The sequence below is a fragment of the Schistocerca piceifrons genome, chromosome 11 (assembly GCF_021461385.2).
Source record: "Schistocerca piceifrons isolate TAMUIC-IGC-003096 chromosome 11, iqSchPice1.1, whole genome shotgun sequence".
Taxonomy (NCBI): Eukaryota; Metazoa; Arthropoda; class Insecta; order Orthoptera; family Acrididae; genus Schistocerca; species Schistocerca piceifrons.
Genome location: NC_060148.1, coordinates 20766221 through 20792354, shown reverse-complemented (window position 1 = coordinate 20792354; position 26134 = coordinate 20766221). Strand labels below are relative to the sequence as shown.

The 26134-nt window shown below is 37.5% G+C and overlaps 1 protein-coding gene across 4 annotated transcripts in view; it reads left to right on the top strand.

Annotated features, from left to right (window-relative positions):
• The first annotated feature begins 6839 nt into the window (after positions 1 to 6839).
• Positions 6840 to 26134, top strand: part of LOC124719997 (zinc finger protein 160-like) — a 90095-nt gene continuing 70800 nt past the window's right edge. The window contains exons 1-3 of one of the 4 annotated variants that reach the window (XM_047245225.1): positions 6840 to 6993; positions 8662 to 8748; positions 23710 to 23796. In XM_047245225.1, the coding sequence (XP_047101181.1) occupies positions 6916 to 6993; positions 8662 to 8748; positions 23710 to 23796 (252 nt within the window). In that variant the 5' untranslated portion in view covers positions 6840 to 6915. The other 3 variants (XM_047245226.1, XM_047245227.1, XM_047245228.1) reach the window with 3 other exon arrangements.

Sequence of the window (26134 nt, the reverse complement as noted above, 5' to 3'; positions counted from 1 at the left end):
GTTTCCGACAAGATGATTACGTAGTGAGCCCTGGAACGTGGGAGAAACGTTTCAAACCCAAGCAGTGCCATAGTTTTCGACTTTCCGACACATTTGATGCACCAAATAAACAGCCACGACGACATGTTGTTAGGATTTTGAGTGACAACGATGATTCTCCACTTGAGGTAGCTAATTACTTTCCTTGCTGTGTGTGCGCTTTTTACTGTTGTGAATTTATTTCGTACGCTACATAGGTCTAAGCCATGTTGTAATACGGGTCCATATTTTTGTTTTTAGCGTTCTGTCATGGAATCCGTGCTCGATTTGCCCACTGCAGAAGCTACTGATTGCGTGGAGAATGTTGTCAATGAGAATTCTTCCGTGGAAAGCATGTCCCACTTATCCAATGCAGAAGCTGCGAATTGTGTCGAAAACGTTAGTATAAGGATGTTTTCACACCCCCAACGTTTTCTTATAATATTTTTTCATCAAACCTTGAGTTATTTCAATCGTATATAACGAAATTATTTCCTTATTTAGAGTGCAGTTGGTTCTTCAGTAATTGACTGTGGTATACAGTCGAAAGTATAAATGGAAGACAAGGCGACCGAAACTGGCATTTTTTTTCTCAGACATTGTGCACGAATTAAAACGTAAACTGAAGTGTGTCCGTGAAAAAATTCGAAGAAGAAAGTGTTTTCCGTGGATGACATCATAAGTTCATTGAAGGAGAATGGGCATCTTCCTGAGAAGTTACATAACTTCCTCAATCATCAGAAAGGAACACAAGTGGAATTAGTGTGCAATTTAGTGAACAACTCTCTCTCATCAAAGGGTAATAGATACACAACAAATGTGAAAATGTTTGCGATGACCGTGTACTTTTATTCACCAGCAGAATATGAATACCTGAAAAAATTAATGCCTCTGCCCCATTGATTTCAAAATGGGTGGCAAGTGTAGACTGTGAACCTGGCTTCTTAAAAGATGTTTTCAAGTACATTGTAAGGGACCAGTTCGGCGATTCATGTCTAATTGTAGACAGTGTGGCAATTAGGAAGCAAGTAGTTTGGGACCAAGGAACTAAGCAGTACACAGGTTTTTTAGACTTTGGTGGGGAAGTGCCTCAGTAAAAGAAGTAATAGAGCCATCTGAGGCTCTGGTTTTCATGCTTGTCTCTATTAAAGGCAAATTTAAATGCCTGATTGCATATTTCTTTATCAACGGTGTACAGGCAAATAATCAGGCCACACTGATTAAATCTGCTTTAGAGAGGCTGCATAGTTCTGGCATTAGTGTTTCGTGTTACATGTGATGGCTGTAAGGTAAATATAAGCACTTTACATTCACTTGGCTGTACTTAAAATTTTTACAAGGGTGATTTTAGAAGCTACTTTCCTCATCCTGTGGAAAAATACAATGTTTAGTGTATCTTGGACATGTGCCATATGATTAAGTTTGCCAGAAATGCTCTAGCAGAAGTATCTGCTATTGAGTCTCCAACTGGAAATACGGAAGCGTCCGATCCCACCCGTCTGCTTTGACCCATGACGTCACAAATATGGCGGAAACAAAAACAAACACACACACTTTCCACAACAAGCCTAATGACACTAATGGGACAAGCGCGGGAAATGGGGTGTTTTGGGTGGGGGGCAAACTAAATATAAACAAATTTAGACACCTTGCGTACCTACAACGTGTAAGTGAAGACAGCCATGCATGAATACCGACCCACCTCCCCAGGGGTCGTAACCCCTGCAACCCATAGAAGATAAAGATGCTTCAGTAGCTGATTAGTGTTTTTTGTCTTTAAAAAAAAAAATCTCACGGGATAGAACGAACAGATCAAAGATAAATATAATAAACTAAAACAGAAACTCGAGGAAACAGATAATTAAAAGAAATAATAAGTGTTTTTAAATTTAAAAAAATCTTACGAGATAGAACGAACAGATCAGAAAAGTAAATAAAATAAGATAAAACGGAACTGGAGACAGCCACACTCAAACCAAACTCCGCGCCGTCATGACGTCACACGCGACACCCTTACGTCACGGGTCAAAGCCGACGCGTTGGATCGGACGCTTCTGTCGACCCCTCCAACTGGCATTATTACATGGCATTTCATTGACCAATTGAACAAGGTACAACAAGAAGGTATGACATTTGCGAACAAACTATCAGGACAACATATAAGTAGTGTAAATAGAAAAATGAATGTTTCATTAGCTGCACAGACTTTGAGTTCTAGCGTGGCAGATAGTATAGAGTTTTTGAGGAGGGTTTGTGATCCAAATTTTAAAGGAAGTGAAGCAACAGTAGAATTTTTGTATTATATTGATAGGATTTTTGATATTCTGAACTCTAGAAATCCATTAGGTAAAGGGTATAAGAACCCCCTGAGACTTGACAACAAATCTTATTGGCTTGGTATTTTCAGACACTGAAAATTATATCAAAAGCTTAAAAATCATTGGTGTTCCATTGCTGCTCTATGCAAGAAATGTTAAATCTGCATTAGAATGTATTTATCTCTATGCTTTTCCCAATATGGCCAATAAAAATGCATTTGTAAATTTTGTTAACTGGGGAAAACTGTTAAAAACAAGTCACTGCGTGTACTCTGTTGTAGAATACTCAGAAACTGTTTCAGATGTTTGTGATTGCTGGGGATATGCGACAGAAATATATACAGGCCAAGATTTTGCATTGTGTTAAAATTAAATTCGTAGATTACCCATTTCCTGCTCCTGCTCTTGGTCATGATTACCATTATGAAATTGGGTTTGTAAGATTGCATCCCTGTATTCCAGCACATGCTTAAAAACATATGGAAAAAAAAGCCCGCCGAGAAAATTTTAAACAACAAATCGCATATAAGGCAGAAGTTAAATAAACTCATATTGTTTAATCATGTATAGTGCTCAAATTGGAAAAGATTATGTATTGGGACATTTCATGCAGATGGGTGTGACATTTTGACAGGTATTTTAAAACTAATTTGTCCATAGATTTGTTGTTGTATAATGATGAACTTCAAACGATGAATCACATTGAAGTAAAATTAACTCTTTACATCCTGTGTAGATATTGTAACAAAATTATAATTATTTATTATATAAGCTTATTTTAAGATGTTAGGTGTTACAAAATATGCACTTGCATTAAAAACAGGTGATTTGTGTGAAATTAATGAAAAAAAAAGTTCTGAGACTTATTTGACAGATAGCTTTCAGTGTGAGAAAATATTTCCCTCAATAACTATGTTACCTTGAATTTTTCACTTTAAGAAAGCAGTTTAACCACAGAATGGGTGTGATCTAATGGAGTATGCAGTGGCCCTATGTTTCAAACAGTAATGTTTGTGGATACTCTGCAACATAAGAGCAATAAAATTGTTACTCTCTTAATTCTTGTTTTAATACTTCTTAGAATGAACACAATGTTCCAATTGATTGTAAGCATTCTTATTACTTTAGAACCATTCTAGAATAAGGGGGCCTGATTCAGGCAAAATCTAATTTTCTTAATTTTGTCTTTATTTTGCTAGGAGGTCTTTCTAGTATATTTTCCTGTGTTGAGGGAGGGGGGAGTGGAAGAGAATGCAAATAATCGTATAGAATTATCTTTCTAGCACTACAAAGTACTGAATACAGTGATTACAGTTACACTTGGAAATCTAGGAAATTTCAAAAAATGGTTCAAATGGCTCTGAGCACTATGGGACTTAACATTTATGGTCATTAGTCCCCTAGAACTTAGAACTACTTAAACCTAACTAGCCTAAGAATATCACACAACACCCAGTCATCACAAGACAGAGAAAATCCCTGACCCCGCCGGGCACCGAACCCGGGCGCGGGAAGTGAGAACGCTACCACACGACCACAAGTTGCGGATTAGGAAATTTCAGTATTCATGTTACATGCCTAATTTTCATCAACATTTACCTTAATTATACAGTTACACTTTTTGCTGATTTGAACTGTGTACTACATGTTAAAAAGATTTTGTTTGGTCATAGTAATAAAAGCATTTCATTTTTTTTGTGGGTCATATGTCCCATATGGAACTGAAATTATCAAGTTACAATGACAAAGGAAGGAATTAACATTAAGGAATCTTACTTCACAGAAATTATGTAACAATGGTTACACTTTTTGCAAGTTAACTTTAACATAAACCATTTAGTTTTCCATTAAGAGTGAAAGCAGTTGCACGAGTCATGTAAAGAACAAAGTTTCCCATAGGGAACTAAAGTATTTTACGTTTGACTTATTGCAGACCCAAAGTATTGTGATCTTCATATTTCTATTTAAAAAAGTTTGTAACTCAAATTCACAGACATTTTGGAATCTGTACATACATGTGTGTAACAAGGTACTTTTCATGTGTCATGTGGAACCTTTAATTTTCTGGTTTAAATATAATTTATTTCATGAATTACCTTTAATACCGACAATGTCTGAATGCAATATTTACCATTTAGAAGAAGAAATATTAGTGTACAGAATAACAAACCTCATGAAAAATGCGAGAGATTGTAATGTACTGAACTTGGAATGGCTCTTTATCAATAACAGGTAAAATAAAGGCTTCTATTAAATGTTCAACGAAACCAGTCAGTACCTCTTAATTCACCATAGAGGTGATACAGTAATAAAAGAATTTACTTTTTTCAGAATTTCTGCTAAGTATTAAAAGTGTGAAGACCTATTCAATAAGTATTTGCTTTACCAATAACCTGTAGTACAAGCACATGTATAAGCAGGTAATTAAGGGAGTCAAGACTTATGTTAAAATTAAAGATACTGACTGGTATTACTTGCTCACAAAACATTGTAGTTGCTGTACAGTTTATGCTGTAAGTGGTGTACCCAATGTGATTCCTGGAGGACATAATATTCTGTTATCCTAAGGGAATGCACTGCTACCACACCTGTTGAAAGTAAGCTTTGCTGTGGAATAGTTGTATCAGCCGTCTGTATCAGAAAACAAATCTCCACTGTGACACCCTCATGTTCTTGGTATGCTATTAGCTATAATTACAGGAATACTCTTCACATGGAGGAGGGAGGGAGGGAGAGAGAGAGAGAGAAAGAGAGAGAGAGAGAGAGAGAGAGATATGGGAGAAAATCATGTTCTTAGGAGGAGCAAGCTTTACAGCAGCATATGCTGTTAAAAGCATAGTGAGATTTTCTTTTTCATCATTTCCAACATTGTACACAACTTTCTTGCACTTTTATTTTATCACATTTTTCCCTTGAGAATGGAGAAGAGAGAGGAAGAAGAAAAAAAAGAAAAAGTAAGCGAGCTTTCATAAGAACTGAAAACTCTACTTGTGTCATTTGTTATTTTCAAAATGTTACTCTCTTTCCAAATGCTGTTCTATTTCTTCAAACCAATTCTGAATGTCTCAGGTTATTACGTGTTATTTACTGTACATTGTCCAGCAATACTTCTGTTGTTACTGGATAGTTTGTAATTTGGCACTACCTTTGTACCACTGGTATTGTCTAGTGTACTTTTGCAGATAAGAAAATCGACTGGACTAGAATGTCCTGTCAGTATAGGACAAATTCAGACAATATGGAACTTTTTACACAAAATTTGCAATATAATGTCACCCTTGTCTAACACAGATTGTAGCAGCCATTGGGGTGCCTGTCTGGCCAGCTTCTACAGCTTTCGCTTTCAGGTTTGTTTTTTGCTTGGGCCATATCATGACAACCAGTCATTCCAGTGATTGACACCATGTCAAAGACTGGAACCAACATTCACAGAAATAAAATTCCATGGTTGTAATTCATAGTCTAATTTTGCTCACTGACATGTTTTGAATTCAATTTTAAAATAAAACCATGGTACCAGCCATTATTTGGGTGTCAGAATTGAAAATTACAGTTTTAAGACACCCCCAACCTTAAAATTAACAGCTGTGATTGATGTTATTTTCAACAAGTTCCTTCCCTTCCTACATCATGGATCAGTCCAATATAATATTATTACTACACTTAACTTCCAAATGATACGAGTTATGCATTTAAGAGGAGCCTTAACATTAGCCTTTGTGTTTGTCTCATTTAAATGTATTTCTTGTCTCGTATCGAAGACTGAAGCACTGTCAAAAACTGGTGCTTCTACCTTATCACTCAGTTGAAATACACTGTGTCATGTACAGGCGTTAATAAAATTATGGCATTTAAATCTCTGATCAAAGAGAGAGCCTAATTCGTAAGTGAATGTTGCAATTACAGTGTCAGCATATATGCAGATCGGTAATGCATCACTTCAGATAAAGAAAAATAACAGTTTTTCCGTTTATAACTAAGTAATACTTTAATAGTTCAGTTGTAATTTCTGTTGTCAGTAAAGATACCCCTAAGCAAACGATGTCAACTTTTTTTCAAGACACGTCTTCACTGTTTTCCACACTTGATTTTCCGAATTATACCTGTAGTTAAAAGCTTTGGCAACCAAGGTAATTTGTTGAGCTCCATTGAATATTAAATAGTATTTTAAAACGGGTAAATAAGTAAAGCACTCATAAAATTAATAGTAAACAATTTATAGGTCAGCTTGTCAAACTTCCGAAACACACTCGAATTTAGGAATTTCATAGCAGAACTGTCACTGTTTTTTCTAACTAGATAAGAAACACTTCATTATGTTGAAGTGTAGATATCTAGAACATCCAATATAAAAGACTTATCAGGGCGCAGAACGAAAAACATTTTCATCTGTGTTTTGACACTTCGTTTTCGCCAAATTCAGATATGGCGGACACTCAATTATATAATCTTTGGCCGGCACGCGCTAGAGCCATCTATCGGTAGGTCCGGTAGTTGAGCATCCCTCATTTCTCTAGCTTTAGACGCCTGTTCTCTGGTTAGTGGTTATGATTTGGAATGCCTTTGAATTGTATAAGTAATGATTTCAGGTTATGTGTGTAAGAACCAAGCACTTGTTATTTTCAGAGAGCCTGTGTTTCCGCATTCCGAACCGGAGGTGATTAGTGTTTAAACAAACATATTAGTGCAAATTACGTACGTATGCTGTGTGTCATGTACGAGAAATACCAGATCGATTTGTTAGTATGTCATGTGCTTGCTGTTTACGTCCTGTCTGATAAAATTGCTAAATGTCTCCCGTGAGTTAGCAAAAGAACCGGCTGAAATTTTGACATGTTGTCTGAAATTACCTGGAAACGTTTCTATAAATGGTATGGTAGTTAGAGAAAGTGAAGGTCAGTGTGAAATACTTCGTGATTGACAGAAAAAAGGCGCTTAATGAAACTCGCACACACGCTACATTAGTATTGTTATATTGACTTTGGGTTGTGCATGCGATGTTCTGTAACAATATTTGTGAAGGGATGACTAGGAACATTAATAGAGTTCATTGTAATCCGGTGCGTAGCTCGTCCAGGTTGTAGCTTGAACAGTTGTATTGTCGATACATCCGATTCATTTGCCCATGTTAAGACAGAACTTCAGGGATTGATTATGTTGGGATGAAAGAGAATGCTGTACAGGGGATTCATTGTGTTCCGTTTTCCGTGGGTTTTCAATGTGCTATGTGCTCCATAGTTTAGCAAATATTGTTAACTGCTTATTGTAGTAATGTGCACGTTGGAAACTATTTTTGTGAAAGAGTAGTGCATCACCTTTCTGGAAGGATATGGGAAATGTAATCGACTGTGTAAGGCCTAAAGGGTATGTGTATTTGCCACTGCCAAAATACGGCACATCACAACTCCACATAAGATTGTCATGGATACTCTTATGTAAGAAAGTAATTTCACTAAGTCTTGTTAGAGGAATTTAATAGGTGTTAAATCTTGACAATAAAAAATCATTTACTTTTCTATGCAACCCGCAGGCTGCAGTGTGCGTTGTTTTTGTAGTGCCTGGGTAAAGAGTCCAGTGTTGCTCTAAACTGGGTTGATAACTTTGATAATAGATGACTGTATAAGGAATCAGTTGTTAAACAGACAAAAAAAATGAACTGTCTGTAGGGGTGGATTTTCGTGTTGTGCTTTCCTAAATACCATGAGCAAATGTGGGTCTATAGATTAAGGATTGAAAGAGCAGCCAGTATGATTGAGAAATAATTCTCTTCTGTTCTCGCATACATTGCTGAGAATATAATTCTGAACATATTACATTATTCTATATATTAAGGCATTTGCAGAATAGATTCTGATATACCTCAAGAGTGTAAGCTCAAGACTCAGTTTAATCTTTTGTTCTTCATTCTTAAAATTGTTGTTGTCTATAGTAAATAGACATATTTGCTAAATTCGCATTGTCTTAGTTGCTTCGCTTGACAGTTAGAAATTTATGTGAAGAAAGCAAGATATGTCAGTTACCGTATTCAGAATGGGATTGTATACCACATGCAACTGTTACTAAGTAACAGCAGCAACTAATAATCTTTTTTCCATGTGTGTGTTGGTTTTGTTTTCTCTCAAATTGAGTTTCGTTTTCCATTAACGACAGTGAGACTTCAGAGTCTTCATAACAAGCAAGTTGTAAACCAGTTCTTTTCATCAGCCATTTTGAAATTTTCCATATGCATTGACTCATTTGCTGCAGCCAGAAAATACCACCTGTGCACCATAACAAATAGTAACAATGCAAACAATATGACCACTTCTTATTTCTCGTTTTTCAGTGGCTTACTAGGGCAATCATGGACTGCAAGGGAACTAATTGGCTGAAAAAAGAGAAGAATGAAGTGTATGCTGAATCAGGCTCGTTGGTAAATAGCTTCATGTATTTCTTACCATTGTTTCATTAATTTTTATGTGCTATGTGGTGTGTAAACAAGCAGATTACGTGTCCTGTTGTTTGTCAAATGAAACATTTGGTATTGGCTGTTGGTTTTGATACATGAGCTGACATAGTTGTGTGACTCTTGGTTGTTCAACATATTTGAAATGGATTGGTGTCCTGTAGTATATGATGCTGCTCTCTAGTATTTAATTTATTTCAAAATTTCTGTAGCATATTGTTAGAGTGTGATGTTGGCATGTCAGCAGTTAATGATTACAGGTCTGTTGTCTACTATAAAATTCACATGTTCTTAAATTGTTGTGGTGTTAGCAATCAGGTGTTACAAATTAATTTTCTAATTCAAGATTGTTTGGTGTGGTGTTGAAGTCTAGATAGAAAGTGGTATTATTGATGGATATGATGAAGTAATATGTGGGTAGGACTTAACTTGCTAAAGTGCAGATGCTATGGCTAGTACGGTAGATCAGTTCTATGGTCTGTTGGATGAACTGATCAGATGCTATATTTGTGGTCAATTTTTAAGTTGACCACAGTTGCTGTCTCAGACAAGAGGAAGGTATATGTGGATTTATTGCAAATACAATATTTGGCAGTCTATCCATCATGGTGCCTGGTGGAGAAATCTAAAGTCATGACCCCTACAATATTCTCTTGGTGTAATTGGTTTTATACCCTCAAAGTTCTTGTCAGCAGTCTTAATATTCTTGGTCGGTTTTTGTTTTTTTCAGTAGGTATTCAGAATCTATTAAATGTAGGGAAATGGTAGGTGGACCAAGAGCTGTTGTTGAAAACATTTGAGGACCTTAAATACCATTAAATGAAAGTGTAGTTGGTAGTAGAATTCACAAGCTTAAGAAGGAAATGGTGCTAATGCTGATTCTAAAAGAATAAGTGAGTGCTACAGTTCTAACTACAGAATGTTTGCAGTACTGTTTAACCAGTAGATCTTCCCATTACCACTCTAAATATTTGGTATGATACAAATTACTTAAATGTTAATGTAATCACAGAATGAAACTGTGCGGGCTCAAACATGACACACCTGTAACACAAAAAATACACCTACAGATTTGATGCTCATCAAAGAAGTAATTATAATAGAATGTCACTGTTAGCTTCCGGCAAATTAAAACATGCCTTAGGCATGGCAATCTCCTCTTATCACTTTTTTGGAACAACCACAGAAGTGAGGATTACATTGCACCTTTATCTCAAGTTACATCTTTATTGTTAACGTATCTGTCTTTCATTAGCTCAAAGCTGTGTAACTGAGCAATTGCTGTTCTACCTTTTCATGTGAGATTGTATCTGAAATGGTCCTATGATGACAGACAAAACTCAGTTGCCTCAGTTATGTTTTCCAAAGAACAAAGAAAGTGAAATCACACAAGAGAAATGTCGGGATAGAATAATGATATACAAAGGATACATTCCTACTCACCATATTGAGGAGGCCTTAGGTTGCAGGTAGCTAGAATGAATTGACTGCTAAATATTTAAGCTTTTCGACAGTCATTCTTATGAAGTACAAAACACACACACATGGCACTAGGGCATGACTTCAGGTAATGCGAACAGAAATCGGTTGAAGTGAGTGGTGGGGTAAAGAGGTGGCATAGGGTGGGGAGGTGAGGGATAGCAGGGTAGGGGTGGGGCTGATGCTGTGCTGCCTGTGGGTTTGTGCAAGGACATGGGGGTGGAGGACAGGATAGGGCTGCGAGGTGCAGTGTTGGGAGTCTGGAGGGGGGCGGGGGAGTTGAGTGGAAGTTAGGCTAGGGGGGTTACGGGGATGAATGATATGTAGCAGGAAGAGTCCCCATTTGCACAGTTCAGAAAATGTGGTTGCATGTATGCATTTTTTTTAAATTTGCTCCCAAAGATGGAATCTTTGCTCTAATGGGGCAACACCTTCAGCCTTTTACAACATACCGTACCACAAAAGACACCAATCATTTACTACACTGAATCTCCACAGTTCCTGTTCCTTTACCACTCGGCGCCCTGCTATGATTATATCCCCAACACTCATGGCTTTCTGTTACTGAACACTACTTTTCCCAGTGTCTGCCACCAAACCTACAGCCCCTTTTTTGTCACCACGACCAACTACATCCTCACCTATAATTACTTCTCCTTTGGAGGCATGGCCTACAAACAAATCTGCAGTATGTAAAAGGGCATTTGTATGGCACCATATTATGCCAATTGATTTATAGGCCACCTAGAAGATTTATTTCTAGCCACCCAGAATTGCAAGCCCTTCACCAGATAAAGATTCATTTATGACACCTTTCTGATACTGTTGGTTTGTTTAGTGAACCTGATCTGATTACGTCCATCAGGCCCTCTATTAAATTGAACCACAGTTTCACATATACAGTACCCTTTTCATATCTTATTTTTCTGAAGATAACAGTTATAATATGACAAATAGTATTAAAATGACGTGAGTGTCTGAAGTAGCAGTGAGAGTAAATAATACTATGATCTAAAAGTTAATATTGGCAGTAGTGGTGATGAAAGAATTAGTAGGTGTGCAAGGTATTTTTTTTTTTCTGGTATAGTGAGTTATGGTGAAAGGAAATTCAAGTAGACTCCACCAGCTAAGAATACTGGGAAATAATGTGGTTTGAAGGAATATGCTAAGGGTCTGTCTGAGGCATGCACAGTCTAAAATTTCCTTTAAAACATTTTCCAGAAAGGGATCTCCCATGCTTTGTTTCGTCAGTCACCTACAATCTCTCACACAACCACTGTTGGCCATAAAGGAACACTCCCATTGCAAATCAGTACCACCCAGGATGAGTAACTGAATCATATTCTCTGCCAGGTTTTACACTACCTCTTGTGCCCCAAAATGAGAAATAATCACTTCACCTTTCCCAGTTGTATTTTGTAACCAACAGAACTGATGAAATATCCGGGTCAAGGGAAGTGTTAGATTCCAGTGGAAATAGTCTTTAATTCATTTTGGGAAGGTTGTGCTCATTTTATTTTATCGTTTGGTTAAGTGGCATGTGTTCATTTTTTGTTTGTCCCACTCAAAAACCCCCAATTCCCTTCCACTTGTCCCATTAGTTTCATTATATTTTTTGGAAGAATATGAATTTGATGGTTTTTCGATCTATTTTTGCATTGGTTGTCATGTTTATGTAATGACGTCATAGCTGCGATATGGGAGTTGTGAATGGTCGTTTCCACCATATTGGTGACGTCATTGGTCAAAGCAGATGGGTGGACTCAGACGTTTCTGTTAACCCCTACATGCAGGACATGCTTGATCCCTCCAGCCCTGTCGGACGTCTCCAACACAAATGCTGGGCTACCTGTGAAAGCAACCATGTCATTGGCAACTACCAGCCTGAAACCACTGTGCTGTTTTCTACATAGCCATGACAACTAACACGCTCTATCTGCATGAGTGACCACTGTGGCCATGAGAGAGCTGGACCACCCACTTGCTGAAAGTGCCCCCAGCATGTTGTTCTTCAGTTCAATGACTGCTTCATGGCCAACACCATCTGGATTCTACCTTCTAACACAACCTATCACTACTTCCTGTAACCCCTCTGGACTTAATTTATGCTAGTCCATGTCCTCTACCCATATGCCCTTCCATGCTCTCACTACTTCAGTACGCCCCCCCCCCCCCCCACACACACAAACACTCTTTCTTGATTTCTCTCCTCCCCTTCCCCTTCCACAGTACAGCTTCCCAACACTGCCTTTAGCATCCCATACTGTCTCTGCCACATCCTTGCATTCTCTCACAGGGAACACAGTATCTTCCCCCTCCCCTCCTCCCACCCTTACACTTCTATCCCTCTCTCCCCCTGCCCCATGTCTCCTCATACCTCATCACGTACCCTAACAGATGGTTGCTCATGCCAGAAGCAGATGCTGTCATGTCCCAGTGCCTGCTGACTGTGTGTGTGTGTGTGTGTGTGTGTGTGTGTGTGTGTGTGTGTGTGTGTGTGTGTTTCCATTCTTGCAAGCATGACATATTAATTGGGTGGTCTGATAAAATTCACACCTGTCAGCACCTGCCTTTCTTCGAATTTGAATTATTACATTCTTGTTGAAGTATGACTGTATGTCAGCTTTCTCATATCTTGCACAAAAGTGGAATAATTTCGTCATGGATGGCTTCCTCAAGTATATCAATGATTCTGAGGGAATGTCATCAACTGCAATGGCCTTGTTACTTCTTCACTCTTCCAGTGCTGTATCAAATTCTGCTCTACACCTACTTCCTTTCCCCTTTCTAGAGCAAGTTCGTTTCCCTTTGCTTTACAACCATTCTTGTTTAGCCATACTGCATGTCCTGTCAACATCATTCCGTATTCCTTTTGCCTGCTTATATAGCTGCAGGTTTGTATTTTCTCCTCTCATCAGTTAAATTCGGTATATCATGAGGTGCCAAGATATTCATATAGGTATTCATACTAGGTCTTACTTTTTACATATGTTTCCTGCTGCCTTCACTGTTTCATCTCAAAGCAGGCTAATCATCATCCACTGTATTCCTTTCCTCTATTTATCACTTGTTGCCTAATGCTCATTTTGAAACCATCAGTGAGTTTTGGTTCCATTAATTTGTCCAGATCTGCTTAAATTCTACTTTTACCATTTCTTCAGTGTTATTTAGCAGTTAATAAAAACAACTCTAGCCAGTCCACATCTATTACTGGTAATGTTTTGTAGTTTAAAATCTGGTTTTGAAATCCTTGTTTTTGCCTTTACATAATCTGTTTGATATCTTTTGGTGTCTCCAGGTTATTCCACATACATAAACTACTTTCATGATATTTGAAACAAGTGTTCGCAGTGATTAATTCATGCAATGTTCAAAATTCTACCATGTGGCTTCCCCCTTTCATTCCTTTCTGCTATTGGTTATTTTCCTGCTATTATGCTTATTCTTCCTGTTCCTACTATTGAATTTCATTCCCTTCTAGAATTGGTTTTCATCTTCCTTAGCTACTGAATAACTTTTTGTCATCAAACTTTTTCCTCTTCCCATCTGCTGGTCTAGTTGCCGTACAAATTTCTACCACTGTCGTATTTTCTTCATTCCTATTTCAACTGTGGTAATTTATTGGCATTTCTGTTGATAATAGCTTACTCATGTTTCTATTTTCTTATTCATTACTAGGCCTGTCCATAGATGGCACCTATTTGGTTTTTTGTTGGTAATCCTGCACTGACCTGACTAGGAATCCTGTCCTTTCTGCCACTGTGTTTGAGATCCTACTACAACTGAGTACAACCTATCCTTTTTTCCTTTCTAAACTCTCCAACCTTCCTACGCTGTCGTCGTCATCTTCTTCTTCTTCTTCTTCTTCTTCTTCTTCTTCTTCTTCCGTCTAGAGACTGGTTTGGTGCAGCTCTCCATGCTTCCCTATCCTTTGCAACCTTCTTCATCTCAAAGTACGTGCTGCAACGTGCATCCTCCTGAATCTGTGTAGTGTATTGATCTCTTGGTCTCCCTCCATACTGTCCTCCTATACTAAATTGGGGTCCCTTGATGCTTGAGAACATGTCCTACCAACCGATCCCTTCTTCTCATCAAGTTGGTCCACAAATTCCTCTTCTCCCCGTTTCTGTTGAGTGTCTCCTCATTAGTTACGTGATCTGCCCATATGATCTTCAGCATTCTTCTATAGCAGCACATTTCGAAAGCCCCTATTCTCCTCCTGTCTAAACTATTTATCGTCCATGTTTCGCTTCCATACATGGCTTTATACAAATACTTTCACAAACGACTTCCTTACACTTACATCTATACTCAATATTAACAAATTTGTCTTCTCCAGAAAAGCTTTCCTTGTTTTGCCAGTCTACATTTTGCATCCTCTCTACTTCGACCGTCATCAGTTATTTTGCTCCCCAAATAAGAAAACTCATCTACTACTTTAAGCGTCTCATTTCCTAATCTAATTCCCTTGGCATCACTGATTCAATTCAACTCCATTCCATTCTCCTCACTTTGCTTTTGTTGCTGTTCTTCTTACATCCTCCTTTCAAGACACTGTTCATTCTGTTCAACTGTTCTTCCAGGTCCTTTGCTGTGTCTAACAGAATTACGATGTCATTGGCAAACCTCAAAGTTTTTATTTCTTCTCCATGGATTTTTAATTCCTAATCCAAATTTTTCTTGTTTCCTTTACTGCTTGCTCAATATACAGGTTCAATAACATTGGGTCTCTTTTCTTTCCCAACCACTGCTTCCCTTTCATGCCCCTTGGCCCTTATAACTGCCATCTGGTTTCTGTACAAATTGTAAATAGCCTTTAGTTCCCTGTGTTTGACCCCTGCCACCTTCAGAATTTGAAAGAGAGTATTCCAGTCAACATTGTCAAAAGCTTTCTCTAAGTCTACAAATGCCAGAAACATAGGTTTGCCTTTCCTTAATCTATCTTTGACGGTAAGTTGTAGTGTCCATATTGCCTTATGCATTCAAAGATTTCTATGGAATCCAGACTGATCTTCCCCAAGGTCGGCTTCTACCAGTTTCTGCATTCGTCTGTAATGAATTCGTGTTAGTATTTTGTAGCCATTACTTATTAAACTGATAGTTTGGTAATTTTCACCTCTGTCAACACCTGCTTTCTTTTGGATTTGAATTTATATTCTTCAAGTCTGAGGATATTTCACCTGTCTCATACATCTTGCTCACCAGATGGTAGAGTTTTGTCAGGGCTGGCTCTCCCAAGGCTATCAGTAGTTCTAATGAAATGTTGTCTACTCCCTGGGCTGTGTTTAGACTCAGACACTTTTAGTGCTTTGTCAAACACATAACACAGTATTATTTCTCCCATTTCATCTTCACCTCCGTCCTCTTCCATTTCCATAATAGTACCCTCCAGTACATCGCCCTTGTATAGACCCTGTAAATACACAATCAACTTTTCTGCTTTCCCTTCTTTGGTTAGAACTGGTTTTCCATCTGAGCTCTTGATTATCATGCAAGTGGTTCTCTTTTCTCCAAAGGTCACTTTAATTTTTCCGTAGGCAGTATTTATCATGACCCTAGTGATATAACTGGACTCGCATTCAGGTTTTCCGTGGTTTCCCTAAATCGCTCCAGGCAAATGCCGGGATGGTTCCTTTGAAAGGGCACGCCCGACTTCCTTCCCCTTCCTTCCCTAATCCGATGAGACCGATGACCTCACTGTTTGGTCTCTTCCCCCAAACAACCCAACCCTAGTGATATATGCCTACCATACTAAGATATCTAATACTCCACACTCTGACATATAGGCTGCCTGTCTTGCTTTTCCTGATAACATTCTCCTGGGTAGTCTCTGCCTGTAGATCTGAATGGGGGATTTTTTATCTCCAGAATGATCCTAAGATAATTTTGTACAGTAGAGATGCATGATCTTGAGAACAAAAACACACAGCTACAGTTGCCCTTTACTTTCAGCCATTTCCAGTATTGGCAAAGGAAGTTATTTAATGCTACAAGGCCAGGTCAGTTGATTATCCAGACCATTGCTCCTGTAACTACTGAAAAGGATTTTATCCCCCTTGAGGAAGCATGGGTTAGCTTGATTTCTCCACAGATAATACTTACTTGTAGTTGCACCTAACATTGTTTTCAGTATCATTGACATGCAAGCAACACTACCTCAGCAATGTCCATGGTATGTTTGGGGTGGGGGCTGTACGCTATATTGTTTAAAGTACTGTCTTTGAGCAGGAGAAATTGTTCTAGCATATATATTTGTAGAATTACTTCCCTATCTATATAAACATAAATAACAGTTCTGAGAGACTTAATTGATACACATACACAGATAGATATGAAAACTGTTGCTATGTCTCAGATTTAAGGCCATAACTCCTGGTTTATGGATCAGTTACTTTAACAATTACTCTAACCAAGCATGCCTCCAGGCCTGCCAAGGGGACGTCACTTGTTTCCTCATAGGTTTTCATCTTAGGTAAAGCAGTGTGACACAGTTCTCCATGAAAGTAGAAACAAGAAATGCATTTGGACATTGGGTGATATAAAATTTATTACATCGTTGTCTGTAGCGGAGTGCATAGGATAATTCTATAACAATCATAAAGTTGGTGGTTCAGATCACACTAATAGAAACCAGTTCTTTTAGTTTGATTTAAATACCATATGTAAAACGAATGGTAATTTTAATTCATGCTGAATCATACTTTATGAAAAAGTTATTTTAATTAAAAATTACATAAAAATGCAAGTATTGTTAAAAAATTAAATTTGGTATAAAAATGGAAATCATCAGATAGAAAATGAAGAAATTGCCCATAAATGTATCAAAATCTTTGTTTTAAAATGTCAAGTAGGCCTAATGTAAAAAGATGTAATTTTTACTAAACCATTACAATTCAGTATTTGTTAAATTTGCAATTTGTTAGTTGACATTGGAGTTTTTAAAAAGTAGTAGTAGTTCCTGCTAGGAGATTTGAACCAGCAACTTTTTCATTACTGCACTTTTATGATATACTCTCAATTACCAGCAATTGTGTTAATAAGTAGGAAATATTTTGTAGTTGACAGCACTCAAAAATCTTCTGATTTTCAAAGTAAATTTTTTTAGTTGTTTGGTAATGGCATAGTACTGGCTCAGGAAATTGATGGTCCAGCACTAAACTCCGTATACTATGAATCTGAAGGAAATTGAAGAGGATGATCTGTAAGATCCCCTTTTCAGTCTAGTTATTATTGTCACAGTGATGTGTCCATAATGGCTAGGGGACAGACCACAAAACGCAAGAAATCAAAGTTTAACTCATCAATGTGGCCCAAATAAATTTTTTCATGTGTTACATAGAAGATTTTCTAATGTTAAACATTCACTAGATCACTTTGTGGACGTTCCTCATTAGCTGAAATCATCTGGTATTCAAAATTGTGTTGGCTGACTGCATTGCAGCAGCACTGTGAGTGAACAGAGCAATCAATGTTACTTGATCAATGACTGTAGGATCCATTTTTATTCTTGCAGAGGAACTGTTTCCTTTCCAAAATCGTTATATTGGTGAACAATTATCTGATGTTAAGGTCTTCAGCTCCAAACATGTTTCCTGCGCCTCTTCTTACAAACCGAAATGACGTGCATTTCTCTATTCCCTTGTGAAGCCATTGTCCCATAAAGTAACACTTCCATTGACAGAGGTGGTTGTACAACATCCACGTGTTTTATTTAATCTGATGGCTGCCCTTTCAGGTCTAGCGGTCTACTCTGTGTAGAATAACTTTGGTTTTTCCTTCTCCCTCCTGTCCCCACCTTAGTCAATTATATATCTGTCATTTTGGTATCGATGCTGTAGTAAAAAATGTGAAACGCAATTTTATGTTCTGAGGTAAAGCAGTGTAATTATGTCTTTCTGTTCCTGTCTTCTCTTTTGCTTCTGTGTGCAACAGTGTCAACAAGCATTTGTAGAGATGCTTTTAGTCCATTTTCAAACATTTTTTTTCAAAAGTTCTGGGATTTCTTTTTCCATTTAATTTTTTGCAAGATATGGTCTTCCTTATAAATTAGTGGAACACTTCTTATATAAGCTGACTTGATGATTCTTATGTTCAGTTTTGGTTGGCAGTGGAGATCCAGTAGATTTGGCTTCATTTGAATCTGTTATACAGATGTCTGCGGCCGTGTAACTATGTTATGTTGTTGTTGTTAAACAGATGCAGGTCCTCACTGTACTCCACATCATTCCCCATAGCTGGGTGTATTGGTTATTATATAGTTTCTAATAACTTTAACAGGTTTGTTAGGCAGAAGTATATTCCTTTCTTTAAAAACTTGTTTTTGACAGTCGTGATCTGTGCTGATTTAGTAGTCCAGTGCTCAGGATCCAATCTCTGTATTTAGAGAATTGATTATTTTGGGCATGTCTATTGCTAACAGAAAAAACATTTTCCTGTTGTTTTTGTTCTCAGAGCTGTGACACCGTCACAGGACATGATTTTGAGATGAATGAGTTCAGATTGTCCTCTGGAAATTTAGATCTTCATTTTCTGTGGATTCCCTAAATCTCTTTGAGGAAATGGAGGGACAGTTCCTGATAAAAGGACGTGGCTCATGTTGTCTGTTTGCATAACCTCATATCATATTGTACATCATTGATTTAATTGTCCTCCACATCTTTCTCCCACTCTCAATGCATGCAATTCCAGTTACGTAGTTCACAGGATATGATGGGTGGATGTTGGAACTCAAATGGTTATTTTTCCACCTCACACTTAAAAATAATTTTTTCCTCACATTTGATAGTTAACAGCATGCAGATTATTTCAGATTTCAGTAACATGCAATGAGATAAATGTAGATTTATCTCATTGCACATTACTGATTTTTCATGATGATAAATGTGTTACTGCCAGTGTTCTGTGGTGCATCTTTCTGATGGGTCCTCTGTATGCAATATGAGATTTTGTTGCTAATTATTTCTCGTTTTCCTTCCAGTGTTGTGTGTGCAGTGCTACTGTTAACGAAACTCTAGATCTTGTCTTGAATGCTTACACATTTTTCTAAGAGTAAGACGATTGCTTATTGAATGTATAAGTGTGAGGCTACAAATTCAAGTGTTTTGGGTTAAGTTCCAAGTATCACCTGTCACTTTTTCACATATGGAAATTGTCTATGTGGAAAATGACAATTTCCATTCCAGGGTGACGCTGTAGGTCCTCGTGTAACTAACTGTGTTAGTGAGTTCAGAAGTTGGAGGAAGCCAGTGGCATACTGCATCCAGTAAGACAGTGCCTGCTAGAGCACTATTGTGTTAATAACTACCTCCAGGTTGAAGAAAGCTTTACTTTTACTTTGCATTTGCATTTAGTTTTTGTGACATTTGACATGTATTTTCCTCAGTACCAAAATTAGGTGACCCACAATGTATCTGCAGCTACCTGCTTATTGTCTTTACCGGTGGTTTTCTAACCTAAAAAATTCATTCTGCATATAACCTACTATTTGGTTAGCATCTTCTTGACCACAGTACCCTCATGGTCTTTACAGGTGTACCCTATCATCTTCCACTGAATAACACAGGTCAGAAAATAGGGAGCTAAGATCACCATAAAATAAAATAAAAAGTTCTTATTGGAGCCTTCAACTTGGCACAGGCATAATAGATAGTGATTGGGACATGAAGATAAACATTGTTTTCCATAAAGTAAAGAAGTGTAGCTTGTGAGTGGAGTTCTACAAAACAGACATGACATTTTGTTGTGCAAAAACATTGTTTCATAGGTAGAGATGTGCTGATCAGCCAACCTAACTCAAAGGAACATAATTTAGTTGCAGATGATGATCCATCAGTACATGGAAAAATATTGAGGGTCATACATAACCCAGCCATGTAGAAAAATTAGGTAATGATGGAACACCACATCTCAGATGGAACCATGGCAAACACAAGATGTTGACATGTCTCTTGTGCCATGTACATTTATACTCAATATATTTTGTTTCTCTAATCTTGTTACACAAATAACTTCTAGTTGCAAGTATCATTTGATGATGTAGGGATATGCATCACTTCTCTGTAGTGGTATGTATTGCCACATTTCTTCATAGTGGTGTGTATCACTACACAAGGCTGCTGTTTGCTTGAGAGTCTTGGCTTTCCCAGTGATGAGCAACCCCTCACTGCTTGATTGGATGCTGCAAGGAGGTATTCTTCAGGCCCAACAGGTGGAGTGAGTTGTGTTGGTTTGGGTGTCCAATCAACAACACTCAGCACATCTTGTCTTATAATAAGGCAAACACGAATAATCTTGCAGCCAGTGTCCTCCCTTTCCTTTTTGGTGAAAAAAGTCAGCAATGTCAAGCACATTGGAAAGCTTATGGGCCTGTGGCATCTTGACTGGAACCCCAGGGGCTTCTGTTGTTTCTTAGGCATTGCCATGGAGACCTGGTAAGTGCAGGTACTTAAGAGATACGTATGTTACTTTGAAATGGCTTTAATGTGCTCATATTAATAACATAGTTCCTCAATCCAACAACTTCTGTGGAGAGGTTTATTAGCTAAACTTTACAAATGATAGTCCACGTACCGCACATGGTTATGGTAAAAAGAAGATATTTGTAAAACGTCTCTGAAGTGGTTTGGTGACAGGCAATGGGAGGATATTATATAATAGACAATGCACAGGTGTTAACCAGCTCAGTCATGCTGTTAACATACAACATAATAATTTTGTGTGTGGCTTTTCCTTCACAGCGTGCTTTTGACACACGCTGATGATTCTGTTAATGTTATATAATCATATATGTGTGTATACAGAACAGATGTGCAACTTTGATTTTGAAATTTTATTAATTATTTTATGTGGTATACAAATCTTGGTTTTGGTGAGTGGTATTGTGTGGATAGTCCTGTCTTCATGTTCTTTTGCTGCTTACAAGTGGTTCTTGTATTGGGGTGTAGAGCAGGTAATAACACTTTCCTCTCAGAGATGGAATCTATGTTCTGACAGACTGACATATAGCCTTCTGTGAGGTTTCAGTTAGCCTAGAAACTGACAGTTTTCTTTTCCATTATTTCCTGTTTTTGTACAGAGCCCTGCAGGATACAAATAAATATCAGAAACAAAAGAGCAAAAATAGTTGCTGAAAACCCAGTGTTATATGACTTTTTGTTTTACTCCCTGCCGGCAGGTTTTTTCTTTGAAAATTCAGTTTGATCCCACTCTGGCACTTGAGATGTCAAGGTAGTTGTTAGGTTGAATACTGTGTTTGTCTTGCCATCGAATAAAAAATATTATGTCAATGGCTACACAAATTGGCTTTTCAGCCATCATAGCTTCCTATTACGGCCTGCAACAGTTCTTACTAATATACACTTTGGGGTTAGAGGAGGGGGCGTGGCCCATCAAAAGTTGTGCCAACTTTTGTTGGATTGTCATATGTTCCTCCAGTGTTGAAGGTGCATAACTTCATTTCTTGTCTGAGGTGTTTTTTAACTTTATAAGTAACAATAACTTTGCAAAGAACTTATTTGGCTTCCTTGTGCGAAACAGAAGTGAGATGCATTGAACTAGCTTACTGCGTCAGTGTTTCCACATTCACACTGCACAAAAACAAAGTGCCATCTTCAAGCTTGTAGCTGTCAAGGCATCTGCTTGCTGCACTCATCTACATTGCACCGTGACTCACCCTACACTGCTGTTAATACTAGTTTTTTCTATTGTGGTGGTTTGTGACATCATTACATGGTGTCAAATGACCCCTATGTCATAATTATAATCTGTTTTATGAATCAAATTAAATTTCATGTAATTTAAGGTTCTGGTGTTAGACAACTGTAATGGATACATTCAAATGTCTAAATGATATTTGGAGTCCTCATAAACAGGCAGTTCTGTTTTCATGTAAATTTTACTGATAGTATAGTGATTGAACTAGCCTGAAAGGGGGGCTGGAAGGACTGAAACCATACAAAAATGAAGTTAACTTGAATTCTTAAATAAAAATCAAGAAATGCTATTGTGATGTATGTCAAGAGATTTGATGTGAATTCCATTTCAACTAGTTGTAGTTCTGACTTGCAAGAAATATTAGTAGTATCAGGTATAATATCTAAAAAGGAAACAGAAAGTGAATATTTGCAGTACACAGTGAGATCTGACATAGTAAAAATAATTTAAATAACAGGGTAGAGGAATAAATTTAAAGCGAATCAAATACTGTAACAAAAAGCTTGGGTTACATAGAACTAACTAATGTTTTGTAAAATTTTACATTTTACTTCATGAAGAAGTTTCCATCTGAATCAATCAGTCACATGTAACGAGAGAGAGCTTGCAGTTGATCTTGTACTTACGAAGAGTGTGGAGAGTTCAATCGAGTTGCATCACAAGCTTGAAGCCATTGACCACACCAGACACTTCACCAAGCATTTTACAGACAATTGGCCAGTTTCGCGTGCTCCTGTGCACTTGGAACATGAAAGGTTTAGGATTTGGCTTCATACATGAGGCACACAGTTCAGTTTAGTAATGTTACTGGAGTTTCTCTGTCATGCAATTGCAAATATATTAATAATAATTCCTGTTGTCATCTACATAAACACTGCGAGTAATCAGCATCTTCCATTCATCAGCAAATATAGTGCATTTCTATGCACATAAATTTATCCAATTCCTCACAATAATGAATCAACTTTGCAGTAAAACAGTAGAAATTTTAGAAATTTGTCACATAGCATGATTTACTCAATGATACAGAAATTTCTACCTGCTTACACAAATCCTGATGTGCTCAGTGGCCTGTGTCAATGCTGGTGACTGCGACCATCCCAGCAAAAATGCCTCAAATAAAATTACAATGGTGGCACACTATTTAAATATTCAAATAAAGCATGAAAATGGATGATAGTGGTACTGGTGAAAAGGAGAAAATTGTCATGATATTTTAGATAGTGTGTGTAATTTTGTCTTGAAATGAAATAGTATTGTATTAGTGCGTTTATCTGCATGAACTGTCTACCCACAATAACATGTCTCCCTTGCAAAGTGAGGAAAACTTTAGTTGAGAAAGATAAGATATCCTGTGCGTGCGTGCGTGCGCGCGGTGTGTGTGTGTGTGTGTGTGTGTGTGTGTGTGTGTGTGTGTGTGTGTGAGAAATAATTTCTGTTGATTTGGTTGGTATATCTCTGATGTGTCTACCTCTAAATTAAACGGTGCTTTAGTTTCAAATGTTTGTCGTGTATTATTGTTTTTCTAACATGTTCCGCATCGTGTAGGACCTCAGCAATATGGCTCAATTGGAATGAAAATAAATCTAATCTAATGTGACAGACGTTTTCTTGTTACCTAAGGCCAGTAAGTGAATACATCTGACCAATAGCTTTTTAGCCCTGCATGATGTGTAACCACCACTCAAGTGCAAGGGACGGTTGCTTTGAATATGCCATCATTCTTTCTTTTTTCAGTTTCTTGAAGATCCACTAACGATGCCTAGTGTTCGTATAAAGCATGACCCAGAACTGAAACAGGATTTGGATGGCACTGAACATCATGTAAGTTTTCACATCAGTGATTCATCGTGCATGAAGTACAGTATGAACATCTTGTAATGCAATGGGTGCAGTAAATCTCAGTGATCATAAATGATGAAACATTAAAACGTAGGATAGTAGCACTTCTCCAGAATTTTTATAAAATTTCAATTGACTGTAGGTATGTTATTCTCTTGTGTTTAATGCGATTTGAATAAAACTTCTAGGAAACTAAGTTTATTAACTGTAACCCATGGTAATTTTATTGTACATGTAAATAATGAATGCCTCAAATTCGTACTTGGAACAAATGTACCAAAGAAGACTCTCCTTTGCAGCAGCTGTCAATTCATTTGTCTCTGTCACAGTTCTACAATAGAAATAGTGTAAGAGCAATCATCCATAAGCAGTAAGTTATCTGATAAGTGTTGTATTTGGCATACATTTCTATTTGCTGAAGTATTTAAAGAAAAACAGCCTGAATTACTGGAATTGTGTGTTTGCCCTGTGTAAAGGCAATGGGTTTATCCAGTACACATGGCATAAATTTACAGTGTAATGGAACATTACTTATCCAAAACAATTTTGCAAAGAGAAAACATCGTGATAGCAAGAATGTTTGTAAATAGCATTAAAATTAGTACAGTATGGTGATGGTCTGTGAAATTCCATATTTATTTGATTAACAATCACCATAGTGTACTAAATTTAAGCTCCTTACAAAAATTTGTAACACCTCTTAGATATCTATTTTAGGTGACAGTAACCAGCTCTGTGGACTAAGATCAATTGTGGTGAGTGTTGATATTTTTACTAGGTAGACGTGATTGGAAAATGAAAAGAAGTGAAACATTTGAGATGTGGCATAGAAAATGCTGCTGAAAATTAGGTGAACTTACGAGGAATATGGAGTCCTCAACTGAACTGTCAATGAAATAAATGTATGGGAAAACTGATTAAAGGAAGGGACAGAATGATAGGATATGTGTTAAGACATCAGGGAATAAAGTAGTGAGGTGTTTCCGTCTCAGTTGGGGGAAAAAATGTTGCTATTACACATATCAAATAGGAACTTTAATGGAGTTTAGTTAATTTCTATGTTCGTTACGTACTCAATAGTGGAACCTCGTCAAGCACCGACAACTCTAAAATAGTAGATTTTTTTAGAAGGGTATAGTGTACTTCAGTACATGGCAAGATTTGGCAGTATACTATTTATTCCGATATATATATTGCAAAACGATTCTAGAAACAAAATAGGAGGCATTAGTGATAATATAGATGCTATCTGGCAATCGTTCTTCCCAAACACCACCTTCAAATGCAATTGGAAAGTGTGAAGTAATGCACGTAGTGGTACCAGAAGTACCCTCTGGCATGCACCATTAGGTGACTTATATAGTGTGTATATATCTATGTAGGCAGTGATATGTACTATAATTACACATTTATTATGGGACACATTTGGGAGAAGTTATGAAAGAATAAGGAACCCATTTCTTAAAGATCACAGTACTTACAGGCAATGATTGCACAGCACTGAGAGTGTGTTGCAAAACAAGAAAGTTAGGTATAGTAAGCAGATGGGCAGGGACAATAGCAAAGGTGATAATGAGAGTGAGAGATGTACAGTAGATTTAGTGCACACACAAGCTTGGAGAAAGGTGGTGGTGGTGGTGGTGGTGGTGGTTGTCGTCGTCATCATCGAAGCACGTTCAACATAGTACTTGAGAAATTAACAGTGATATATCGAATGGGGGACCCTGTGCTTGGCGCAACCATGGCAAATTCAAAAGCTGAAATGGTTGTTTGCAGCATCCATGAAAGTTGGTGTGTAGAGCATTACCTGAGGAAACAGATACGGTGGTTCTTTCTTCTGGAGAGGTGCAGTGTGTCCCACTACACACTGAATTTCATGTTTGCCACCCTGGAGAACTGTTGATACATAGGTACAACATACAGCTGAATATAAAGCACTAGAACCTTAGTACATCACTAACTCCAATAGTATGAAAATGATTGTGTGTAAAATCACAATAGGTACAAGTAAGGAAATTTGTTTGAAAGTAAGAAGAGCATTTATAACATTCACTACATTATAATTCCAACAATTATGATGTGAACAATGAAGATTTCTTTAGTGTCATTAGTGCTGAATTCCTGAGGTGCACTTCATTTGATTGTAGTTGCCAACAACAGCCTTCTTAGTAAGAATTAAAATTTATGAAAATATATCTGCTCTGCAGGTAATTACACCACACGTTCCTTGGTAATGTTCCCAACAGCTTCATTACTGAGTTCCCCAACCGCGGACAGTGTACATTTTTTACTTGTTTCATCACTGTTTTGCAACATAATC